Here is a 22,989-nt window from a genome sequence, read left to right on the forward strand (position 1 = left end):
CCGCTCCAGAGAGTCCTATTCTATTGGCGGTACTTCTTTGCAGGGACTAGACGAGCTGTGTCTGTGCATTTGCACAACTGTGTCAGCAATGAGTGCAACTTAAAAAAAGACATTAGTGCATTATTGGACATGTAGTGGGCATCATGAACAACAGGCCTTATGTTATGCAGCGCTAGTAGCTACTGTAGATGCTTTGTCTTCTGATCTTATAGCGGCTCACTTTGCCCCCAAAATGTCCAGAACATTCCTTTCTGCTGTTTATAGAAGCCAGAATAATCTCACCATTCCATCAAACTTATTCTTAGATGTGAACAAACTACAGCGAGGTGAATAGAGGACATTTAACTTGTTTTTGTTCCTACTTCAGCCCCTCAACAAATCAGATTAACTCTTATTTTGGCTCCCTGTGCCATCATGATGCTACCATGTGTTGGAGGGTTGAACCGCTTTGGCCTCCGTGTCTTTGTTTGGTTTGCAGTATTGTTCAGGCCATCTGCCTCAGCTGTGCCATTGACCGAAAGCCCCTCGCACACTTGAATCCCCTGCTTTATCTATTGCATTGCCAATTCGACTGCCAGCAGGCTCGTCTCGTGGTCATTTTCTCATTAATTATTTTCTTCTGTTTTTTCCCTTCTCTTTGCATTGTTGTGTCTTACAGGGCAGTGGTTGAAAAGTACCTGCTGGAGAAGTCACGACTAGTATCCAGAGAGAAGAATGAAAGGTAACTTATTAATAATTGCAGTAAAAATAGTAACTAAATTGCATGGGAAAGTATTGGCAGCAGCTGTAGTACACTTTTTATTTTTGAAATTGATCAGTGTTAATGACCAGCTTGCATTTTCAAAATAGCCGCTTTACAGAAGGAGGAGAAAAACCTTCTTAGGTCTCAATTGAAGAAAATATTGCCAAAGATTTAACTCTAGAGTTGAGTGGTATAATGATAATGAAAATATAGTAAGCAGGTGGGGGGGGGCGAGTGGACAATACTGCCATAGTTGCAGGTTTAGCGACGTGTCGAGTTTAAATAAAAAGGGAGAGCAAGCAAACCTGGATGAGCCAGTCTATCATGTGCCTGAAAACAGTGGGAAAACATTTCTACGACCCTTCACTCGACTCTGCGCTCTCAGATATGAGGCTTTATCCTCTATACATGTGTGATTTGAGCCTCAGTTAGCTGGAATATAGTATATGCTGTGGTGTTTAGCCTGCTAGCTAGCTTATCTAAGCCAAGATGGCAGACTACGAGTCCAAACACAGCAGAACCGGTCTCTGTTTCTCCCAACACCAGTCGCTCAACTTTCCAGACTTGTCCAGACAGCAGCTGTACTGGGCTGTCTGATGCTCGGTGCATCTGTAACCAAGCTGGCTAAGCAAAGTCTAGCTTAGTGAGTGGCCTACAAAACCATAACCACAGGAAAAGCTTGAAATTCAGTTTATAATTTACACTACAGCCCCCCACCCTGGCCCGCGATAATGCCATACACCGCTGTTAATGTTCTGAGACGGTTGTTGATTATTATCATTATTATTATTATTATTATTATTATTATTATGAAGTCATTTTTTAACTGTTTGGTTCGTTGAGTCATTTTGGATTATTCTATTGGTTTGTTCATCATGAAACTTTAACACAATATAAAGAACAACTGCTAGTTTCAAATGATGTCAATAAGGAACAGTACAGAGATCATTTAAATACACCACTTTCAAATTCACTAACAAAAGCAGCATGTTTAATTCTCAAGGGAAAGTTTGGAAAGTGACAAACACTATGAACATATATTACAAACATTTATTAACAGACCTTTTGCGATTTGCAAAGTGTGACATCATTGATCATTGACACTGAGACAAATGATGGCGCTAAAGCATGAAAACCACACAGGCTCATTTCTGAGTCTGTCACTGGATCATGTCGTAAGTCGTCACAGTCGTAAAGGTCAAAATAGCCTCTAAAAGAGAAAGAAAATTTATTTCTGGTTCTGCTGTTTGTGTTCTTTGTCTGGGGTTTTCTCAGCTAGCCTTCCAGCCGGCCACTGTGTTAGTAGTGGCAGCTAATTATAGAAGTTTTGCTGCCCAGCTGAGCGCGCTGTCGGTATCTGATAGCAGCACTGGAAAATCTCTTTCTGAATGGGTGTAAGCAGAGCTGTTTGAATCAGGAGGAAAAGGCTCTCTACCTCCCTGTTTGAAAACAGCCCTGACGGCGCTTTGTCTCCCACACAGGAACTATCATGTTTTCTATTACCTGCTGGTGGGGGCCTCCGAAGAGGAACGCAAGGAGTACAAGCTCCTGCAGCCAGAAAACTACTACTACCTCAAGCAGGTGAGCACAGCCGGGGGGAGATGGATGTGAAATAGGTCAGGTCTTCATATAAATAAGCTCTTCTAAGCTTGTTGTAATGCTGAATGTTTGAGGGGTCCCAAGTAGTGAGGTCACAAGAACAAGAATAGTTCAGTACCAAACTATTTGTACTGTTGCCCCCTGGGGCTGTTGAAATACTGTAGCCCTGTGTTGTATGGGAAGGCATCATGGCAATGCTTGTTGTGACTAGTCCTGTACCTTCTCCCCCTCATATTACACCCCACAGCAAAACTTTGCCATAGAGGATGCAGATGACCTTCAGCATGATTTTGAGAGGCTGCAGCAGGCCATGGAGATGGTGGGCTTCCTCCCTGCTACCAAGAAACAGTGAGTAAAATGAAGATGCACAGTCAGGCACACTAATCTGGATACGTACATACAAAAATAGACACACAGTACATGCATATTAAACCTCAAACCACAAAAAGTATTGGGACACCTGTTTGTTTATTGTTTCTTCTGAAATCAAGGGGGTTAAAAAGAGTTTGTCCTGCTTTTGTTGGAGTAACTGTCTCTACTGTCCAGGGAAGAAGAAGGCTTTGTACTAGATTTTGGAGGAGCATTGCTTTTGAGGATTTGATGGCATTCAATGACCAGAGTGTTAGTGATGTCGGGATGTTTGGTGATCACCACCCCACCTTATCTCCAACTCTCCAGCTTATCCTAAAAAATATTGGATGTAGTTCCATCCATCGTACCAAAGAACACTGTTCCACAGCTCAATGCTGGGGTGCTGTATACCCCTCTATACCCCTCTGTACCCCATGCCAGGCCTTATGGGATGGTGCCTGTAGGTTCATGGGTTTTCTGATCCAGATTCATGTTGTATTGGCAATAAATATTTTTCTACAAGGACTATATGAGCTGTGTGTCTGTGTGCATTTGCCCATCTGTGTCAGCAAGGGGTGCAACTTCAAGTAGCTTAATGCATTCATTAGCAGGGGTGTCCACAAACATTTGGACTTTTAGTATTTATTGGGGGTGGGGTGGGGGCTATATTTACCTGTTACAGCATACTAATGACATTTGTTAATAGAACAATTTAAGGGGAAAAATCTCGCTGGTCTTTCTGACCTTAAATGCCCCACAGTTCCATTAAAAAGTACGCAACCGACTACCCAGCCCAGGAGCTTTGAGTCACTGAGTTTGGCAGGTCAGACGCCACGTTGCTCATAATCTGCACATGTTGACTCCTAAAGTTTATGTTGGCCGTAGAGGAAGTGCAGTGTCTGAGTGTGAGTGAGTCATTTTTTTGTTTGATGGAGAATTAAAAACTCATTGTGGTTCTTTCAGGATTTTCTCGGTCCTGTCTGCCATCCTGTATCTGGGCAACGTCACCTACAGCCGTAAATCCACAGGGAGGGACGAGGGGCTGGACGTGGGACCTCCTGAAGTCCTTGCCAATCTCTCAGATTTACTGAAGGTAGGACCATGTTGAGAGTTAGGATGAAATGTTATGTTAAATTACAGTGTTTATTATTATTATTATTATGGGTAACTACATCAAAATGTAGTGAGTGAGTGGTGTGTGTGTGTGGGAGTGTGTGGCCAGTACTGAAGACCTAATCAACTAGATGGATTGTTGAAAAGATCCATTATATTATTTAGATCATTTACACTTGTATATATTGTATAGGAACTGTACCTGGAAGTCAGTCCATTGGGACATTTACTCTTATTTATTTATTTATTTTTACACTTAAACTTTTAACTATTGCCTTTAGCACACATGGATGTGTGTGTGTGTGTGTGTGTGTGTGTGTGTGTGTGTGTGTGTGTGTGTGTGTATATACATACACACGCATATAGACTTAAAAAACAAACCAAAACTAACTAAGGTAGACAATATCAGGTTTCCATCTTATAAAGATTGGTAATTTTAGTTGTAACTGGTCAGTCATATGTTCATATAGACATACTTGACTTTTTGTAACCATTGAACAATGGTATGGGGATCAGGCTTTATGCAATTAATAGTAATTATTTTCTTGCAGCCATCAGTATTTAACTACTCTGAATTCATAATAGTTGTTTTGACGTCCCACCTCCCACATTTTCCTTTTTTTTAAATTCAAATTAAAAATCTTTATAATTTAAAATGCTACTGTTTTCAGTTGCAACTTTTGCATAGAATTAAACATACAAATATCAAATATTCCAGTTGGATGTTATGTGGATGTTAACGTTGGTGTGTGTGTTTGGTTTTGCAGGTCAAAGAGGAGCTGCTAGTTGAAGCTCTTACAAAGAGGAAAACAGTTACAGTCAATGATAAGCTGATTCTGCCCTACAGTCACAGTGAGGTACAGTAACCTCAGAATCTCACACACTCTGTACCCTGCAGGCTGATTTGGATGCATGTGTTTAGTAGCGAACATCTAACCATTCCAACGCTACACTGACTGCTGATTCTCCTGTAGCTAATCGTTTCTTTTGTTTAGCTAACAGCTTTTTCCTGTCTCAGGCGATCACTGCGCGGGACTCCATGGCCAAGTCTCTGTACAGCGCCCTGTTCGATTGGATCGTCTTGAGAATCAATCACGCGCTTCTCAATAAGAAGGACATGGAGGAATCTGTGCCGGTGAGGGTCGGTTGTTCTGTGTTGGACCAACCAAAAAAAAAAACACGTTACACATTTAATTTTCCTTGTCTGGGCGATTCTTGTTTTGCCAGGATTTGTTTTGAGGGGAATCTTCTCACTGTTTTAGAGGGCATTATAACTAAGGACACTTACAGTTAAGAACAACACTCTGTGTTACTTTTAGCACAATGTGTTATAAAATTACAGGCAGTAATGTGAAACTGGTAGACCGATCAGCCATAACATTAGCACCACTTACAGGTGACGTGAAAAACATTGATTATCCTCATTTTTGGTGGCTCCTGTGAAGTAATGAATGTATTGGGCAGCATGTGAACAGTCTGTTTTTGAAGGTGATTTTTGGAAAAGCGTAAGAATCTGAGATATCTGTGATATCTCCAAAACATCAGGACGGTCTTGTAGGATTTTTCTGGTTTGCAGTGGTCTGTACCTACCAAAAGTGCTACAAGAACGGACAACCAGTAAACCGGAAACATGGTCATGGGCTCCACCTCACAACTTACAAGATATAAAGGATCTAACATGCTAACATCTTGGTGCCAGACACCACAGGATGCCTTCAGAGGTTTTGTGGAGTCCATGCCTCGAATGCTCTGATCTTTTGTGGTAACACAAGGGTGCCTACTCTGTATTAGGCAGGTGGTGCTGATGTTAAGGCTGATCTGTTTAGATGTTGGGGCCAACCTTGTGGCAAATGACATTAGTGTGAAAATAGCCTAAGATGGGATTTTGTCTTCATGTCTGCATCCATTTTTTTTTTTTCTTTCTTGTCCAGTGTTTGTCCATAGGTGTTCTGGACATCTTCGGCTTTGAGGACTTTGAGACTAACAGCTTTGAGCAGTTCTGCATCAACTACGCCAATGAACAGCTGCAGTATTACTTTAATCAGCACATCTTCACGCTGGAGCAGGTGAGGCTACTTTACAGCGGGGTTGTTCTGGGTGTCCAAAAGCCACTTGTGGGGGACATTTTTATTTCTGTTTTCTTGAATATTTTAGTTTGATTCTATTATAACATGTTTTGTCGACCTCTGCACGTTTTTAATACACAATCACTGTTCATTTTAAAAAATAATATTTAAGGTACAACGATTATGATGCATTTAAAGCACCATTATGGAGCATTGTTTCCTTAAAATATCAGCCTAAAAATTATGGGGTGGTAATGTTGCTGCTTCAGACTTGGCAAGCTGCTAACTACAGTATCAAACTCTGGAGAGGTGGGCAGAAACACTCAACACTCACAGAATGCCTTGTATTTAATGAGGGGTGATTAAAGCAAGTCAATCCAAAAAAATGAACAGCACTGTCAGTGTACGTACATAATTTATAATATAATATATGGTTAAAAATAAAAGATCATTTTTAGTAATGAAATGCACAATATAAAAGCCCCGCCTCAGACAAAAGAGTGTTTACCTAGAGTGTTTAGGAAGGTAGTATCTTCAGGCTCCTGCAGATGCAGTTGCATGAGGATGATCAAGCTATAAATACCTGCAGGGTGTGCAACAGGATGCGTAGGTTGAGAAGGTGGGACAGTGCAATGATCGAGTGATCCATGTGTGGAAAAGAAAACTGTAATGATTGGCAAAAAGGTGTGGTTCACTGCTTTATATAGGTAAAGTGTGTGTTTCTTTAGCACATCCTACAGCTCTTCTTTTCTCCCACTTGCAGGAGGAATATCAGACGGAAGGCATTACCTGGCACAACATCGACTACACGGATAACGTGGGCTGCATTCAGCTCATCAGCAAGAAGCCTACCGGCCTCCTCTATCTACTGGACGAGGAAAGCAAGTAAGACCGCAGGAACAGCAGGCTGAGAACATGGGCTTTGCAGTGTTCACACAACCACAAGTCTGTCTTTCTCTCTCATTGTTTCTATTTTTAATGTTCTCTATTTTCATACCTTCTTTCTCAGTGGTGTGAAATGACACCCTCAGAGCATTTCAAAGCCTTCTATCCTCTGTTTATCTCTTACCTCTTTTTTTTTTTTTTTTTTTGTCCTTTCTTCTTTTTACTCTGTCTTTCTCTCTCCTGGACTGTTTTCTTCTTTGCTTTCTCTTTGTCTTCTGTACGCTCTTCCTCTTTCTTTCCTTTCATTGTTCTCATTTTCTCCTTCTCTCTCCCCAGTTTTCCCCATGCTACAGATAAAACCTTGCTGGCCAAATTTAAGCAGCAGCATGAGAGAAACCCCTACTTTGTGGCCACCCCAGTGATGGAGCCAGCGTTTGTCATCCGCCATTTTGCTGGGAAGGTCAAGTACCAGATCAAGGTACCGCCGTCTGTGAATTCCTAACTGTCACAGCTTTGTGATATTTATGCTGCTAATGACCACATATTTTTACTATTCAAAATATCTGATTGATTGGCAGGGTTGGTAATGTTGAGGTAATTGGCTGACCACTAGACTTGCCACTAGACATGCCTTGTTTTGAATTTGGTCATTAAACACATGCGCACACACACACACACACTCAGCAGTAAAACATTTTAATAAATATAATGAAAGTGCTACTATTTGGTAGTCTTTCTGATGTGTCCCTGTGAAGGCACACAGTCCTGAAAGAAAACATGTATATCTAGGCAGTGATGATACCTGATGGATCCTAGCTAAAAGGGAAGTCATAGGTGAGATGTAGGCACCACAGAAAAGTGTTTTGTTTTTTTTTTTTTTTTTTTTTTTTTAACATCGGTTTCTTAATTTTTCTGTTAAAACTCAAGTCAAATAAAGACCCTCTTGCCTCCCATAGAACTTTATTTATATGCTTTGTACACCCACATCTCAACTGATGCGACTAATGCCTTTAATAGTGACAGCCATGCAGCTGTGATGATCACAGACTAGACGTAGCATTTGAGATTTAGCAGTAATTTGATGTTCATTCATGTGACGCTTATTGATTTGGACGCATACATGCCTTAATTTAGACTACCTGTCTGTCTGTATGCTCTTGTACATTTTTCCATCAGTCCATAACGCTCCACTCACCTTCTTGCAGGATTTCAGAGAGAAGAACACGGACCACATGCGTCCAGACATCGTGGCCCTGTTGCGGAGCAGTGATCGAGCCTATGTGCGACAGCTCATCGGGATGGATCCGGTGGCGATGTTCCGCTGGGGGATACTCCGGGCTGCTGTCCGTGCTCTGGCCGCCTTTAATGAGGCCGGGCGCCGCTGGGCTGCCAAGAGTGCTGGTAAGTCATGCAGAGTTCATCATTAGAACCAGATTAGTGTATAAATCTGGAAATGCACGGTTTTGTTTTTGTTTTGTTTTAGGTTTTATTTTTAGCCTGCATGTGATAGACCCGGTCTGTGACGCAGGCCTGAGCTTAAGGCGATTAAACTCATGAAAGGGGGCTGGTGGGGGGCACTTCTCAAAAAAGTATTGTTTTAATAAACACATAATTAGGCAAGACATGATCTTGGGTTATGTTGGATTAAAAGTAGGAAACTTGTGTTAAGGGTGGCTAGATTGACAATTGATTGTTGTGGGAAATTGCATGACGACACTTTTGCATAATCGCTGTTGCTAGAGAAGTGAAGAAACGCTTGGATAATAAGACAGATTTAGGACAATTATAGCGAGCCTGTAAACATCCAGTGTGTATGGTAACTGTTTGAACTGCACAGTAACAAGTAGCTGATTACATGTCGGCCCCTCATGCTATATCTTTTTTTATGTAGTTTAGTAAAATCTAATTTTTTTTACTTGTTTGTAATTTTGTGGTGTTTTTCATGTTTCTTTTACTTAATAGCAAACTATATATGGTGGGTTTTTGTGACATTGGATAACATTTACAAGGCAGAGCAAAGCAACTTCCAAAAGTGCTTTGCTGTTCTTTGCTAAATATCCTTAGCTAGTTTGTATCGACTAGGATCCAAAAATACCTCTAAGCTTAGATACGACTAAATACAAAAGTCAGTATCAAGACCACGATACTCCACATACTCTACACTCTGCCCAAGTACTTTTGGAAGAGGAGGGTCTTCAGTCTGTGTTTGAAAACAGCGAGCGACTCCTCGGACACCCAGGGGAAGTTTGTTCCAACACTTCTATGCAGGACAGAAAAAAGTCAGCAAATGTTCAGCAAATAAACATGTTAACCAAAGAAAAATATACCTTTTTAAAAAAAAAACGAAATTAATTAATAAAAATAAATAAGAGCAAAACTATTGTAGCTTATTTAAATACAGATTTAGAAATAATTAAAGTTAGGGTAATACACATTTATCAAAATGTATTACTAAAATGAAATTGAGCACTGATATGAATGAACTTATTATAACAAAAGCACATGCTTTTCATAAACACATAAACTAAATTTAAATCGAAAATGTCCTGCTTGAAGAGCAAAAGATGAACCAAAAATGTAAATCTATGCAGAATATGTGAAATAGATTTCTTCTGGGATGGCGATGTTTGAATTTTGAACACTATTGAGGAGCTCAATGTACTGATGAGAAAACATGAATGTGGATTTTTATTATAATGCCCTGGTATTGAGACAGGATTCACCACAACACTTAAAACTAAAGAAAACTAAAAATTCTTTCAGAAAAGAATTTGTATTTTTTCAGAAGAAAATAAAAACTAAAATGGAAAACCTTATAAATATAATATTCTTCTAATATAACTAATAACTATAATATTCCTTGTTTCATAATGTTATGTTTTTACCCTCGTCATCCCATTCTTATGTGTATTTTACACTCTGTGCAGGTGTGGTCAGACCTGCCTCAAGAGTTCCACTGGGGGAGCTGCAGAGGTCCAACACACCAATTGAAAGGATGTATCGGTAAGGCCTAAACTAGGACTGCCTGTGGCAGAATGGAGAGGGAGGGAGAAAAGGAGGAAGTGTTATGAGGAACTCTATCTCTTCCTGTCCTTTGCTTTTTGTATGGGGGTGGTCATGTGACTCTTCTCTCCTCCCAGCAGCACAATGCAGGCAGGTTTGTGCAAGAAAACCTGACCACAGTACACACGGCTCAGCCTTACACTCATACATGCAGTCGATTGATTAGTGCCCGTAATTGTAAGTGATCACAAATTAAATGATATTTAACAGATGATTCTAAAGTGCAATATGGCATGAAATTAACTTAGATAGATTCATGATATGATTTTGAGTGAGTTTTGTTGACTTACTTCAGAAGCACATATTTCACAAATAAACACTAAATTCTAAACTGTAATTGTTTCATCAAACAAAAGATGGAAATTGAACATACAATACAAAAAGTAGACAGTAAATTGTCTGCATTGCCCCTGTGCTCTGGTCTGGTGTTGGTTGACTGTGACCCATTTTCCCCTTTTTTTTTTTTTTCTTCTAATTGACAAAACCTGTGAGGAGAGAACTGGTCGTAAATCAGCCCCTGCCGGCCGTTGTGGTCCATTCTGCCTTTAAGTGATTGCCTGTGTGCTGTTTCTCCTCTACAGCCGTACATCTATGCTCGATTTCTCCTTTGATCTCTCAGAGGAGCGCCCCCTAGAGGCTTTTGAGGACATCTTTGCTAGTTATGAGAGTAAGAAGTAAGTGTGCAGGAGGCAGAGCAGAGCAGGGGGTCTGGCAGGAGGAGCTGGCTGCAGTGGGATGTTTTGAACATACTTAAACACTCTCAGTGTAGCACAGTTAAGATGTTAAGATGGAATATTAATATATTTAAACCTGATCTGTCCTTGAAAACCTGTAGCTCTGCATTCACTGTAAGCGAGAGATGACTTTTATACTTTTCACGATTTAAACTGAATCAAGACTTTTTTTAATACTAACGCCATGTCGTCTCATATAATTAGCAAACTAGCACAAACAGGATACACCATAGCATTGTTTTAATCTCTACTGCAATGGTTAATGGAAGAGTTCAGTCTAAAAAGCTTAATTCATGCAAAACGTGCAAACTTCAATTCTTCCATTCTAATAGAGATTAGGTTAGTGTATTATTAGCATTAGCATTAGCATAGCTCCCAGACCTCCTCTGCCAGTGCGTCCTGTTTGACCTCCTGCGGTTCTGAGCAGTGCGGTAGGTTATAAGTGCATGTGCCTCACAGAGCCAACCATTCAGCCCCAGTTTAACACCAGTTCCAGCCCAACAAGAGTAACACTTGCATGGAAATTCAGCAGTACACCGAGCTTCTTCTCCCTGAGTGCATGTCGTCTGCACTCACACCAAAGCATGGTTCGAAACCACACTACCATGCTTCTCATCGAAATCTCTGGGTTCCCTGTTCATGGTTGAAGATGAAAGTCACAGGCAAGCAAGTTTAATATCAGTATCAAATAGCAGACAGTGGTGTCCTCAATGGCAACATTAGGGACTTGAAGCAGCAGCCGGGGAGCTTTGCTGTCCGGGGCAGAGCTATAACGTTTCTTAGACACCTAAGCAGATTGTTTAGAATTATTTATTATGGCAGTAAATGTGTTTGACTTGTAAAAACACTGAATATTAAAATAAATACAGTAAAAAATAACTGACATATAGTTGTCCAACTCACCTGATTTATTTTAATTGAGCAGTTGCTTAGCAAAACTAGGTATTGGATGGAAACTATAAATAAGCAGAGGTTTAGAAGTTAATGTATGGACATACCTTAAATTATTACTTATTGTATTCATGTAATGTATAAATGTAAGTTTTTCAGAGCAAATAAGCACTTAGTGCTCAGACAAATAGCTTTTTCAAATGATAATTCAGCCAAGGCTATTAAACACACTTCCGTTTTTATGTAAAGGCCAGAGCTTCAGCTATAGCTACAAGTTCTCTATAATGGTGAAACGCAAGCAACACGCTATCCAGTCCGAGCTGCCACCGCCTCAGCTTTACTTGAGCGCTTGAGGTGGGGATGCCCATCTTGCCTAATTAAACTATAATTAAATCAAATTATTGCACCTTATTTAGGGTTTTACTGCTGTTTACTGTGTAAAAGGTAAAGGGCCATCATAATAGTCTTCCGACAAGGGGTCTATGAGATCTCCTCAGCTGTTTTAATTTAATTGAGTGAATCTTAACTGATTTCAGATGAGCATTCTTACTCTAGAGAAGTTCGATAAATACAGGCTAGTGTTGGTACAACTGGGTTCCAACAGTAAACAGTCCAACTAGTCCAGTGAGATCAAAACATTATGATCCGGATGGATGAATTTGCATATTTATGGGAACAAAAAGCATAGCTAGTGCAAATGATGTGTTCCATGAGACGCACGGCTGCAAAACACTGTCTGAACAAGTCTGGCTTTAGATTTCAAGCTGCCTTCGGACCTTCATCTGCTACCACCGTGTTTTCTTTCTGTAGGTGAAAGAGGGTTTCTTTGTGTCTTTGGTGAAGGGATTTTCCTTTCTGGAGGTGTATAATTAACAACTGTGTTGGGTCCCTTTCCTTTTACCACACCCTACCTCACTCTATCTGCACCTTCTCTCCTCGTCTTTCCTCACCCGTCGGGCTGAATCAGGGACATTCACGCCCAAATTATGAGCTCCATTAAGGACTTGCAGTTGGATGGCGAGGATCCGCGTAAGCTGCTTCAGTCGTGGGGTCGCCTGCGGTTCCCACGCCACTTCCTTCAGTGAGTCCGGCCTCCGAAACCCCTCTGGCCCCCTGAAATGAACCCCTCGACCCCAGCCTGCTAACCCCTGCATCATGCCATGTAGTTAATTGACCCTCTGCTCGGTATAACTCAGCGTCTCAGATGCATTCCAAAAACCTCCGCTACTCGTAAAGGAGAAAACAGTCTGGTTTATAGTGAACGCCCCCCCACTCTGCACCACTCTAATAGACTCCCCTAACATGTTCGGCACTAATTCGTCTGCTTGCTCGAGTTAAGAGAATGTGGCGTTTACGAGCTGAGAGCTGAGCTTCGTTTGCTTTCGTTAGCCTGCTGCAGGAGTCCTGAACTGTTTGTGTGGTAAAACTGACTGTGTTCTTCTCTGATGCTGACCTAAGAAACAGAAATCACTTTTGCTTCTGTTATGTTTTCAGTTGCGTTTGCAGTATGATATTTTATATTTATATCATATTGCAGTTCCAGTAGGGATGGCTGGAGTGCTAACCATGCATGAGCTGGCTGACCTGACTGGTTCAGTGTTCTTTGGATGCATTTAATGGCTTTTGAAAGTTTCCCTGCAAATCATTTTGCGGATAATATAATAGATAATAGTTAGAATATGCAACAGTTAGAATATGCAATATTCTTGAGGCCCTCCCAAATTATAATATTACAGCTAATAATTACAACCGTACAACCTGTATTGCATGCCATATATTGACAAAAGTGTCAGTTATTGGTGTCTGTATTAGCTACAACAGTGTTACTTAATATTTGGTATTATTATTAGCTTAGAAATCTCAGCAAATAACCCTTGATAATGTTATACACTCATAATTAAGCTTTATAGCATAGCTAAAACCCAATAGACCTATTAGAGTCCCATCTCTCAATTACTTTGCTCCATATAGCCCTTCCCTTTACCCCCTTTCCAATGCATGGCTCACTCACTATACTAACACACAGTGACCTCTCAGCTCTGTCCCAACACACCATGAACCTCCCTTTTCCTCCCTACCATACAGGAAGAACAAGAACACCAAGAACAAGCAGCTTATTCCAAAGGTAAAGCTCCCTTTTTAATTATGGTCACATTTGTGCTTGTGTTTTGGCAATATCCTGATGTGGGTTGCCAGTTTATTAGCTACCAGTTCATCTGTCACAGGCTGTAGCTCGTCTGTTCTGCATAGATTATCAGCTACCCATAAGCCTGTCCAACAGTCTGCCCACCACTGACCATGTATTGTTTGTGTGGGGACCCTTCTCACAGCAGTGACACTGTCATGGTAATGTGTGTTTTTACACACCGTGCACTCACTGACTGCTTTACTGTTCAGACCTACTTTGTTGGTAGACCTTGCTGGTGTACCAACTGTAATACTGTGCATCAACCCATGAGCTAGTCATCCTCTAGCCTTTTTTTTAGTCAGTTTCTGACCACAAAGCTGCTTTTGTCTAAGTAGGTTTGGGTGGGGCTCCCACTCTCAACCTAGCAGTGACACTGCTGTGCCTGATACACTGCTGTGCTGGGAATGACCCAAGTTATCTTCTGTCATTCAGGACCGCCTCTTTAAGCAAGCTGAGGCTGTACTTAACATATTGACACTTGCAATATGGGTTTGGCCTTTAGGTTTTTGTGGTTCAGTAGCAAAATGAACTTTATGGCAAATTGGCTGTGCATCAATTGCTGTGTGTGTGACTGTCCCTGTGTGTTGTGCAGAACCTGCTGGACTCTCGTTCGCTGAAGTTTATTGTGGGTCTTCATGATCGTACCACCAAATCTCTGCTGCACCTGCACAAGAAGAAACGGCCCCCCAGCATCAGTGCTCAATTTCAGGTAAAGTTATGTAAAAGTGTTACCTTTTAGACTGTTCCTGCTCCTTTAAAAAATGTGATTAAAATAAGAAGCATTGAACATTAATACGTAAACAGAGTAATTTAATGCTACACTGTCTCTCAGTTCTGTGTTCACATCTTGACTGTTTATCTGACCCCTGTAGACCTCCCTCAGTAAGCTGCTAGAGACGCTTGCGAAAGCTGAGCCTTTCTTCATTCGCTGTCTCCGCTCCAATGCTGAGAAGGTCCTTTTACTGCTCTTTAACACACACTTTGCAATTGTTTAAACTCCTACCTACTTGGCCTCATCTATACATGCATAGTTTAGTGTTCTTATTCTGTACAATTCCTTTGATTATTAATATCAGGATCATTATTTATGACAGATATTGGAAGAAATATTAGATCTTGTTCTCAGCAGCATTCTTAAAATGATGACTAATGCATTAAAGAAATGACTGCACATCATCTTAGGTTTATACGTGTTGATTACTTTCGTTGTCATGGTCATTGTCAATTATCTGCCTGTGTGTGAGAACAGAAGGAGATGTGTTTTGATGAGGCCCTGGTCCTGCAGCAGTTGCGTTACACAGGCATGCTGGAGACGGTGCGCATCAGGAGATCGGGCTATGGTGCTAAATACACCTTCCAGGTAGACCACAAACAGTGCTTGCCCTCCTTCTTTTTACCAGAAGTAATATTATTCGAAAAATAGCAATTGTTTAATTTCATTGCGCTTTTATTAAACCTGAATTGTTTCACAATGCCCATGAAAAGAAAATACTGGTGTGAAAATAATGGGCAGGTAATATGACAAGTATGGATGGATGATGGCATCATCATATATCCTATCTGTATCAGACAATTAAGATATTTCGTCCTCATACAACTGTTTAGGTTTGACTGATGCGTCATCTGACTGATGTCATGTATTTACTGAACTCCAGAAAAGCAAAAGTGACTCTGCACTACCTAAAATACACCATGTCCAAATGTTTGTGGATGAGTGCTCAGCTACTTTAATTTCACCCATGGCTAACACTGATGTGCAGATGCTTGTCTAGTTCCTGTAGAGAAGTGTGGCCAGTGAATAGAGCTCTCTGGAGCAGATAAGCATGAACCTATTGCCGCCAGTTGTGAGCTAGAGTTTGCGGTATAAAGCCGCTCAGCGTTGAGCTGTTGTGGAGCAGTTGTTCCATAGAGCGCATCTGCATTTATGTAGAATATGGTAGAAATCTGCGTTGGCCAACCATTTCTGTATCTGTGCATCTCTAATGATTAGTATTTGTCTACAGTAATATTTAACTTTACTCCATATCACAGGAATTCATTGAGCAGTTTCGTGTGTTGCTGCCAAAGAATGCCTCATCTCAGGAAGACATATCAACTCTGCTGCAGAACCTCGGCTTAGACACCAAAACGTACCAGATTGGCAAAACAAAGGTAAGCTTCCTGTCTGTGCTTAGGCTGCTCAAAAATAAGCCAGTTCTCTTTCCAGTAGTTTGCTTCACCTGTGTTATGGTTTTCCAGGTGTATTTAAAAGAGCCTGAGAGGCAAAAGCTTAAAGACATTCTCCACAAAGATGTCATGCAAAAAATCATCTTCCTGCAACGCTGGTTCCGTGCGAAATTGCTGAGGCGTTACTTTCTGCAGTTAAGGGATGCAGCCATCTTTGTTCAGGTAAGGTCATGGTCATTTTATCTGTATATTGATTTAGTTTATTTGGGTGTCTGACTGCTTACCAAACAAACTGACAATTTAAATTTCAAAGGTATAGGTTATGGTTGAATGTGAGAAGTAAACTTCAATTAACTTAAATTGTTGCTTAAACTATAATTGAATTCTTAGTGCTGTATTTATACCCAGTACATTTTAGCCCAGTCCGTCCAGATATTAGTGTGCATATAGCAGAAGAACTGGTTAGAGACAAATATGAAAATGTTAATGGTTACATGAATAAAATTGAAGTACTTGCTGTTTATTTTCATAAAGTGTTTATGAAAATCTGTGTCATGTCATCTTGGCCATTGGCATGAGAACCAATATGAAATATTGAAGTGTGTTTCAGTGATGTGATGGTCATTGTGTGCTTCATTACAGAGATCATGGAGGAGAACGTACCGGGAAAGACGCTGTAGAGCAGCTACTGTAATTCAGGCAGCATGGCGATGCTTCAAACAGAGGGCAGAATACCGACACCGCCGTGCTTCTATTACAAAAGTCCAGGCTTTAGCCAGAGGCCAGTCAGCCCGCAGAAGGTAAAGAGAAAACAAACTTGTGTGTACAAAAGAGATCACCTCTGTGCATAGAGTGAAATCCTGATATTATGACCCCAGTTAAAGTTAGTGATAAATTGTACAGTGTTCGAATCATATGATTGAAAGTAATATCTGGTAAACTGAGTGTGAACTGGGGCACATGACTGGAAAACCTCAAGTCACAGAAGCACACACACGATCCATGATGTGATCCTTGTTTGTTTTTATTTACACATTGTGCCAAACACAAACCTCAGACATGAACCCCAAAGTAGCCCAGAGTTCTGAGCTTGTCTAAAGAGTCCTTAGGCTGTCTTGAGCCCAATGCCTCTGTGCTTACACACCCAGTCCTTTGTCTGTTTCTGTATCCTCCCCCTGTCTGTGGGAGAGCCGGGCTTTTATGTAGCCAGGGAGCTACTCCCTGATCCGTTGCACCTGGTTATGGTCAGGCGTGGGATCTCAGCATGAGCTGACGGGGAAACGTGGCAGCCCTGCCTCTTGTGACGCCCAATTTACCTGTGACTTAGACTTGAACCAGAATATAATCTATAATTAAATTTGTCATTTAATCAGATTGTTTTAAACTACATGTAGTCTCTGTGCAGGCCAGGATGAATCTTGAAATTCTGAATCTCCCCCGTGCCCATCCATACTGATCTCACCTGTGCTTCAATGTATAGCTTTTGCATTTTACTGACAATCCAAACACCTATGGTTTGTCATGTTCATTTGTTGTTAGGTACCAATCTCTGAAGGAAGAGAAGAGGAAGAAAGAAGAGGAGGAAGCGCAAAGAAGGAGAGAGGAGGCAGCAGAGGCAGCCAGACGGGCCCAGGAGGCAGCAGAGGCAGCCAGGAGAGCGCAAGAGGCAGAAGAGGCAGCCAGGAGACTAAAAGAAGCAGAAGACGCAGCCAGGAGACAAAGAGAGGAAGAGGAGGCAGCCAGGAGACAAAAAGAGGCAGAAGATGCAGCTAGAAGATTAAAGAAGGCAGAGGAGGAAGCAGCTAGGCTTGCTCTACAAGCAGAACAAGAAATTGCTGAGCAGAGGAAGAAAGAAGAAGCAGCTTCACAAAAGCTGACGAATGAGACCTTTAATGAACATTTGGTGAGTTCGGAGGTAAGCAGAGGAGAAAAAGAAGTGACGGTTGAGGCTGGTTCTCATCCTAAAGCACCAAAGGTCCAGGATGGATACCAAACCCAGGACACTCTGGAGCTGAATGAAAAAGATGAGGAAAAGGAACCTGTTTGGAAGCTTTCAGAAGATAACAAACACCATAAAGCACCAATCGCTGTGCTGCCAGAAATGTCCACTTCTGTTTCTCCAGATGAAGACAAACACCAGCCAACTGCCACCCCTGTGACCCCATCAGATCAATGCAAGCCTAAAACACCTTCACTCAGTAAACTCCCCTCCTCTAAAAGCCAGGAAAAGAGGGAGTTGAGGCGGCAGCGAGGTTTGGAGCACAGCCAGAGGGAGATTGAGCGAGCAGCTTCAGTTAGCAGAGAAGAACCTGCACAGAAAAGCACGGTTGGCCCTGATGGCAGGCAAAACGAACAGTCTAATAGCAAAGAACTGGACCAGTACACATTTGTGGCCTGGAAGGGAGACCTGGCTAAGAAAGATAAGAAAGAGATGAAGGATGAGACGGAGAAGGCTAAAAAAGAGGATAAAGATGAGGGGGAGAAAATGAGGAAAGAAACTAAGGACGAGGGAGAAAAGGCTAAAAAAGAAGCTAAGGGTGAGGTACAGAAGGCCACCCCTGAGAAGACTCAGAAAGAGGCTAAAAGTGAGGGAGAGAAAGTTAAAAAAGAGATTAAAACTGAAGGTGAAAAAGCGAAAAAAGAAGCAAAGAATGAAGCAGAAAAAGCTTCAAGAGAAGCCAAGCAAGCCACCCCAGGCCCAGTCCGACCCACCACCTTACTCTTGGACGTCTCAGGCTCCAGGCCTGAAAGGAATGGCCACAGTGATTCCTCCACTCTTCCCAGTAATGCCAAGCACTCTGACAGTAAAAGCAAGGCCCAGAGAAGCAACACTCACCCAGAAGTCACAGCAACTGAGCTCCAAAACCAGGAGGACAGGAGACTCAAGATGCTACAGTATGACACGCTTCTTTCCAAGTACAGTGTGTTTCAATGTGTGTCGTCTTAAGCCAAGGGTTAAATAATTACTAGAGTTTTGATTTACATTTCTCACTTTATTTGGTAATATTTATTATTGACTAGTACTTCGTATTAAGTACGGTTGAGCCCAACAGTCACTGTGGGTTTTAAGGAATAATCAAGCACATAAGTAGAAATTAGAAAGAGATTGTGATTCTTCAGTCCTATCTTTTCTAGGATGTCGATGTCCCGATCGTTAGATGATGTGTCTGAATTGGGAACATCAGGACCAAGTGCTTCTACAGCTTTACAGGTACTGTCTGATTGGGAGTCGACACTTCCACACTTAAAACCAGTCAACTGAGAGAGACAGAAATGAACAGCATTTTTTACAGAACATAATTCAGAACAGACAAAATCATTTGAACTTATTTTAGTCAGTTTACTCTGTAAACCCCTCAACAACCATGTTTTTCTGGAGCAGTGTTACCTTTTGAACCTAATTTGAAAGCCTTTTCCATTTTGAAGTTATGTTCTGTGCAAAATATCATTTAGTACCATTTCTAATCCCCATCTATTTTCTCTCATTTGAAGAGGATCTTCATCTGGTTTATTCTGTACTGCAGCTATTCAGATGAAATCAGCTGTTAGTCTGCTTTCCTCTCCAGGTGTTCCAGAACACACTAAAAGCAGTAATCCTTGATATCACTTGTGTGTGTATATATGTCCTTCTCTGGCATACTCAGGGCCACGCCCATTGCCGCAAGTGTCCCAGACGCAGGCATCGGCTAGGCTTTGTTCGTAACTGCTTGATGGTAAAAAGTGCAGAAATGGAGGACGTGGAGTGCTGGACTTTCCCCAATGCTCCCACAATCCCACTCCAGGTCACGTATCATTACCTGAGTCATTCAGGAGCCGTAGCCCTTGGCCTGCTTGGGGAGGCTGGATAAATGCGCTGTGAATCAGTGAGGGGATGCTTTCCCTCCTTAAATGTCAAAGGAGAAATTAAACCCTGCTGGCTAAAGAGTTGCAAATCATCCTGAGTCTCATCAGGCTTGAGTAGACGGGCTTCACTTATGAGTGATATGGCGATAATGCAGCTTTTTGACTCTAAAAATCCTCAGAATGAATAAAAAATCAATGGTATAATTCAGTGACTGTTGTTAATGTTTCTGTATACCAATCTGTATTTATTGGCTCTATAGATTTCAGGAATTTTGATAAATGCATTAAAAAGGTAGATCAATGTTCTAAACGGTTGACAATACCCAGGGTGTTCCCAAAATCCTCCATGTTTATCATCATAAAATGGAGATTTTGTTGATTGAAAAAGTTCATCAATCACATTCTCTGATACTGAATTAAACATTTACTGTTTTAAATCGTTAGCTGCTATTAACTCAACAACCTTTTATAAACTAATACGCCTGCAATTTAACTATTTGTGGCCCAAACCATTGTACACATTGTACAAACTGGGAGCACAGTAACCGTGCACACTACTCAAACCTGATGACACTCAGTGAAACCAACCTTATGATAATCCTGGCAGCCTTTCTGACCTTTTCCCCCCCAGATCATGTTGTCGTTTGTTACAGCAATACTGCCCAACTCCTGCATTACTGCTGCTGTTTGTACATAAGGCTTTGCTTTAATGAGCAGCTACTCCTGCTCATCAAAAGGTTTCCTAGCCTTCACCAGCATCTCACAATAAGTGGGTGGGGTTTGTTTTTTTTGGGTTTTTTTTTTCTAGTGTACATTAATGTGATTATTTTTTTAATTATATCAGAAATTTAATGATTATTCATGGTTGTTCTCAGGTTTGCATACACCTTTGACCAAAAGTGGTCAAAATTAATGATCTGTGGTAAAGAATTCTTCAGTCTGAAGAATAGTAGTAATAGTTCCTCGAGCCACATTTGTGCATTAATTGTAATATTAAAAACTTTTCTTATTTTTACAAAATAATCAAATTTAATTGTGAAAAGATTGAAGGTTTAATGGTGCATCCACTCATGCTTTCATGTCAAACAATCATGAATGATCTTTTCGCCCTGTGAGCTGATCGTCATCAGTGTCTCAGTGGCAGTAGGGGTCGATGTAATCCTGAACTCTAGATACAGGTCTTACAGTTGGGTCTTAATATTAATACAATGTTATAAAAATAATCTTTTGGGGGGATTTTCTTTTTTTTTTTTTTTTTTTTTTTTAACCTAAAACCTGTCTTTGTTTTAATAATTTAATTTCCAGAACTGCATCAGTGTTCTAAACTAATGAGGTGCTTATGGTGTGCAAGCTGGATAATATGGGAGAATAATTGATCATGGTGATGGTGCAACTGATCTATTGTGATCATGTTTTTGAGTCTGTATACACTTGCAAGTTGATTTGGTACACCTGCTGTCCTCTTACATTCATTGGGTATTGGCTAACATCACTGTAGTCAATAACTCACAGGGTGCACCTACTTGTACACTTAGGTGTTTCTGATAAAATGGCCAGTAAACGGAGGTAAAAGGACCGTGTACCTGACTCTGTATGCCTTGAATAAAACTGACTGGGGTGTTTATGAACGCTCTTACAGGCCCAGTCCCGTGCCATAGACGTTCCACATGGAGGGAAAGCTGTCAGCACGGTGCGGACTCAGGACTCTCCAGGCCAGCAGGATGGCCCTCATGGCTCTCACGCCCATCCGCCCACTCCAGAGAGGTGAGAGGGGGGAAAGAAGAGAATGCTGGGGTTTTCTTTGTTTGTTTGTTTGTTTTTTTGTTTTTCTTTGTTACTGCAGATGTTAAGATCCTCTTAAAACTAATAATAATAATGATAATAATGTGGAAGTGTGGAAATATTAGCTAATAGCTAAGATAAGCTAAATAATTTGTGCTATATAATAAAGTAATGTAGTGATAATTTAACCATTATGAACTAATTTGATCTATAGAATTCATTTTGCAAACTATTAATGGTATTAGATTAAGCAGTATTATATTATTTATGTTTATTATCTTTAATTGTATTTTACAAAATAATCATTGTTTTCATTAAGAGTGTTTTTTAATTTTTATTAATGTATTGTATTAACAGTTTTTCTATATACCTATTGAAATAGCATGCAAATATTTGCGTCTGACGCTGTGGAATAGTAATGATGTAAGATTTTACAACTGATCTGCAGAACTGAAGAAACTGAACTGAAATATCTGCCCAAGACATCCTCCCAGTAAATGCTGCGCTCCAAATAACCATCTGTCTTTTCTCTGAGCCTTTGGATGGAGCGAGTCTCTCATTGCCTGTGCCCTTGTGTGGTTTATCATAGCTGTTGCTCCCTGACTTAAAGAATTCAGTCACACAGTTTTGGCATTCTCTGGCTGATCAGCCCTCAGTGACTCGGTTCTTTTTTTGTGTGTCTAAATGAGTAAACTCTTATCTGGAGTGAAAGGTCGTCACACAGGAAACCTGACTCATAAGCTCAGACAGGGCTAGTGCTTTCCCATGAGCCCTATCTAGCCTGCTCGTTTATCTGACACTTCACAAGCTTTTTTTCGCTCCCTTATATGTCTACAGAGTAGCTGCTATGGGAACAGGGAGATTTCTTCAATTCCTGAAAACTTTGGGCTCTGAGCTCATTTGTTTCTGCGCTGTTTAGATGAAGAAACACTGAGACTCTGCCAGACTCCACATTTACTCTGTTTCTGCGTTGCAGGACATATATATATTTCATGCTCCCTAGGCTGTCCAAAATGTTCCAACAAGAATGCGTTAGATAAATCTGTCGTTTTTTCGTTTTTTTTTTCTTATGCCTGAAGTTGCTCTGCAAGTTATCTCTGGTCTCCATCATTTTAAAAGCTAGAACTGTTTGTTTACAGAGAAAACACTCGGGCCCAGTTGTTATTCATTTTTGCTGAATTCGATTGGCAGAATAAGAGGTTTTAAGATTTTACTGATGTTCCTGTTTAAAAGCTTTAGGACTCGTGTTGTATAAGCAGATAGAAGAAGTGTTGGACGGATGTTTATATCTTACCAGTATTTGAAAGTGTTATTTGCATGTGTGTATATGGAACTACAGAGGAGTGTGTTTAGGGGGGTCTGAGCTACTACACTAAAATATCTGCCCTTTTGACTACATTTGGGACCCTCTCGAATACATCATTGCTGGAGGACAAAAGGGCAGCTTTACAGGAGCCAGGGGAAAGCCCTTCCCAACTTTCAGTGGAAGAATAGAAAAAGATTTTATTCATAGTCATTTTGAAGCATTTCTATTGGTCCATCCATCATAACAGTTTGCCACACTGT

At 40.9% G+C, this 22,989-nt stretch overlaps 1 protein-coding gene across 6 annotated transcripts in view; it reads left to right on the plus strand.

Moving 5' to 3' along the window:
- Positions 1 to 22,989, plus strand: part of LOC140538581 (myosin IXB) — an 81,758-nt gene that overhangs the window by 45,724 nt on the left and 13,045 nt on the right. For all 6 annotated transcript variants that reach the window (XR_011977768.1, XM_072661206.1, XM_072661207.1 and 3 more), the window contains exons 4-26: positions 659 to 721; positions 2,224 to 2,323; positions 2,589 to 2,689; positions 3,656 to 3,785; positions 4,573 to 4,662; positions 4,824 to 4,940; positions 5,737 to 5,871; positions 6,635 to 6,756; positions 7,093 to 7,234; positions 7,962 to 8,157; positions 9,684 to 9,759; positions 10,401 to 10,493; positions 12,412 to 12,525; positions 13,530 to 13,569; positions 14,225 to 14,341; positions 14,505 to 14,585; positions 14,882 to 14,992; positions 15,664 to 15,783; positions 15,871 to 16,020; positions 16,441 to 16,598; positions 17,338 to 18,693; positions 18,934 to 19,009; positions 21,281 to 21,405. Coding sequence is in view for 5 of the 6 variants with exons in the window: in XM_072661206.1 (XP_072517307.1) it covers positions 659 to 721; positions 2,224 to 2,323; positions 2,589 to 2,689; positions 3,656 to 3,785; positions 4,573 to 4,662; positions 4,824 to 4,940; positions 5,737 to 5,871; positions 6,635 to 6,756; positions 7,093 to 7,234; positions 7,962 to 8,157; positions 9,684 to 9,759; positions 10,401 to 10,493; positions 12,412 to 12,525; positions 13,530 to 13,569; positions 14,225 to 14,341; positions 14,505 to 14,585; positions 14,882 to 14,992; positions 15,664 to 15,783; positions 15,871 to 16,020; positions 16,441 to 16,598; positions 17,338 to 18,693; positions 18,934 to 19,009; positions 21,281 to 21,405 (3,813 nt within the window). In the remaining variant the exon portion in view is untranslated. The remainder of the gene's footprint in view (positions 1 to 658; positions 722 to 2,223; positions 2,324 to 2,588; positions 2,690 to 3,655; positions 3,786 to 4,572; positions 4,663 to 4,823; positions 4,941 to 5,736; positions 5,872 to 6,634; positions 6,757 to 7,092; positions 7,235 to 7,961; positions 8,158 to 9,683; positions 9,760 to 10,400; positions 10,494 to 12,411; positions 12,526 to 13,529; positions 13,570 to 14,224; positions 14,342 to 14,504; positions 14,586 to 14,881; positions 14,993 to 15,663; positions 15,784 to 15,870; positions 16,021 to 16,440; positions 16,599 to 17,337; positions 18,694 to 18,933; positions 19,010 to 21,280; positions 21,406 to 22,989) is intronic.

The sequence above is a fragment of the Salminus brasiliensis genome, chromosome 17 (assembly GCF_030463535.1).
Source record: "Salminus brasiliensis chromosome 17, fSalBra1.hap2, whole genome shotgun sequence".
NCBI classification, from domain to species: Eukaryota; Metazoa; Chordata; class Actinopteri; order Characiformes; family Bryconidae; genus Salminus; species Salminus brasiliensis.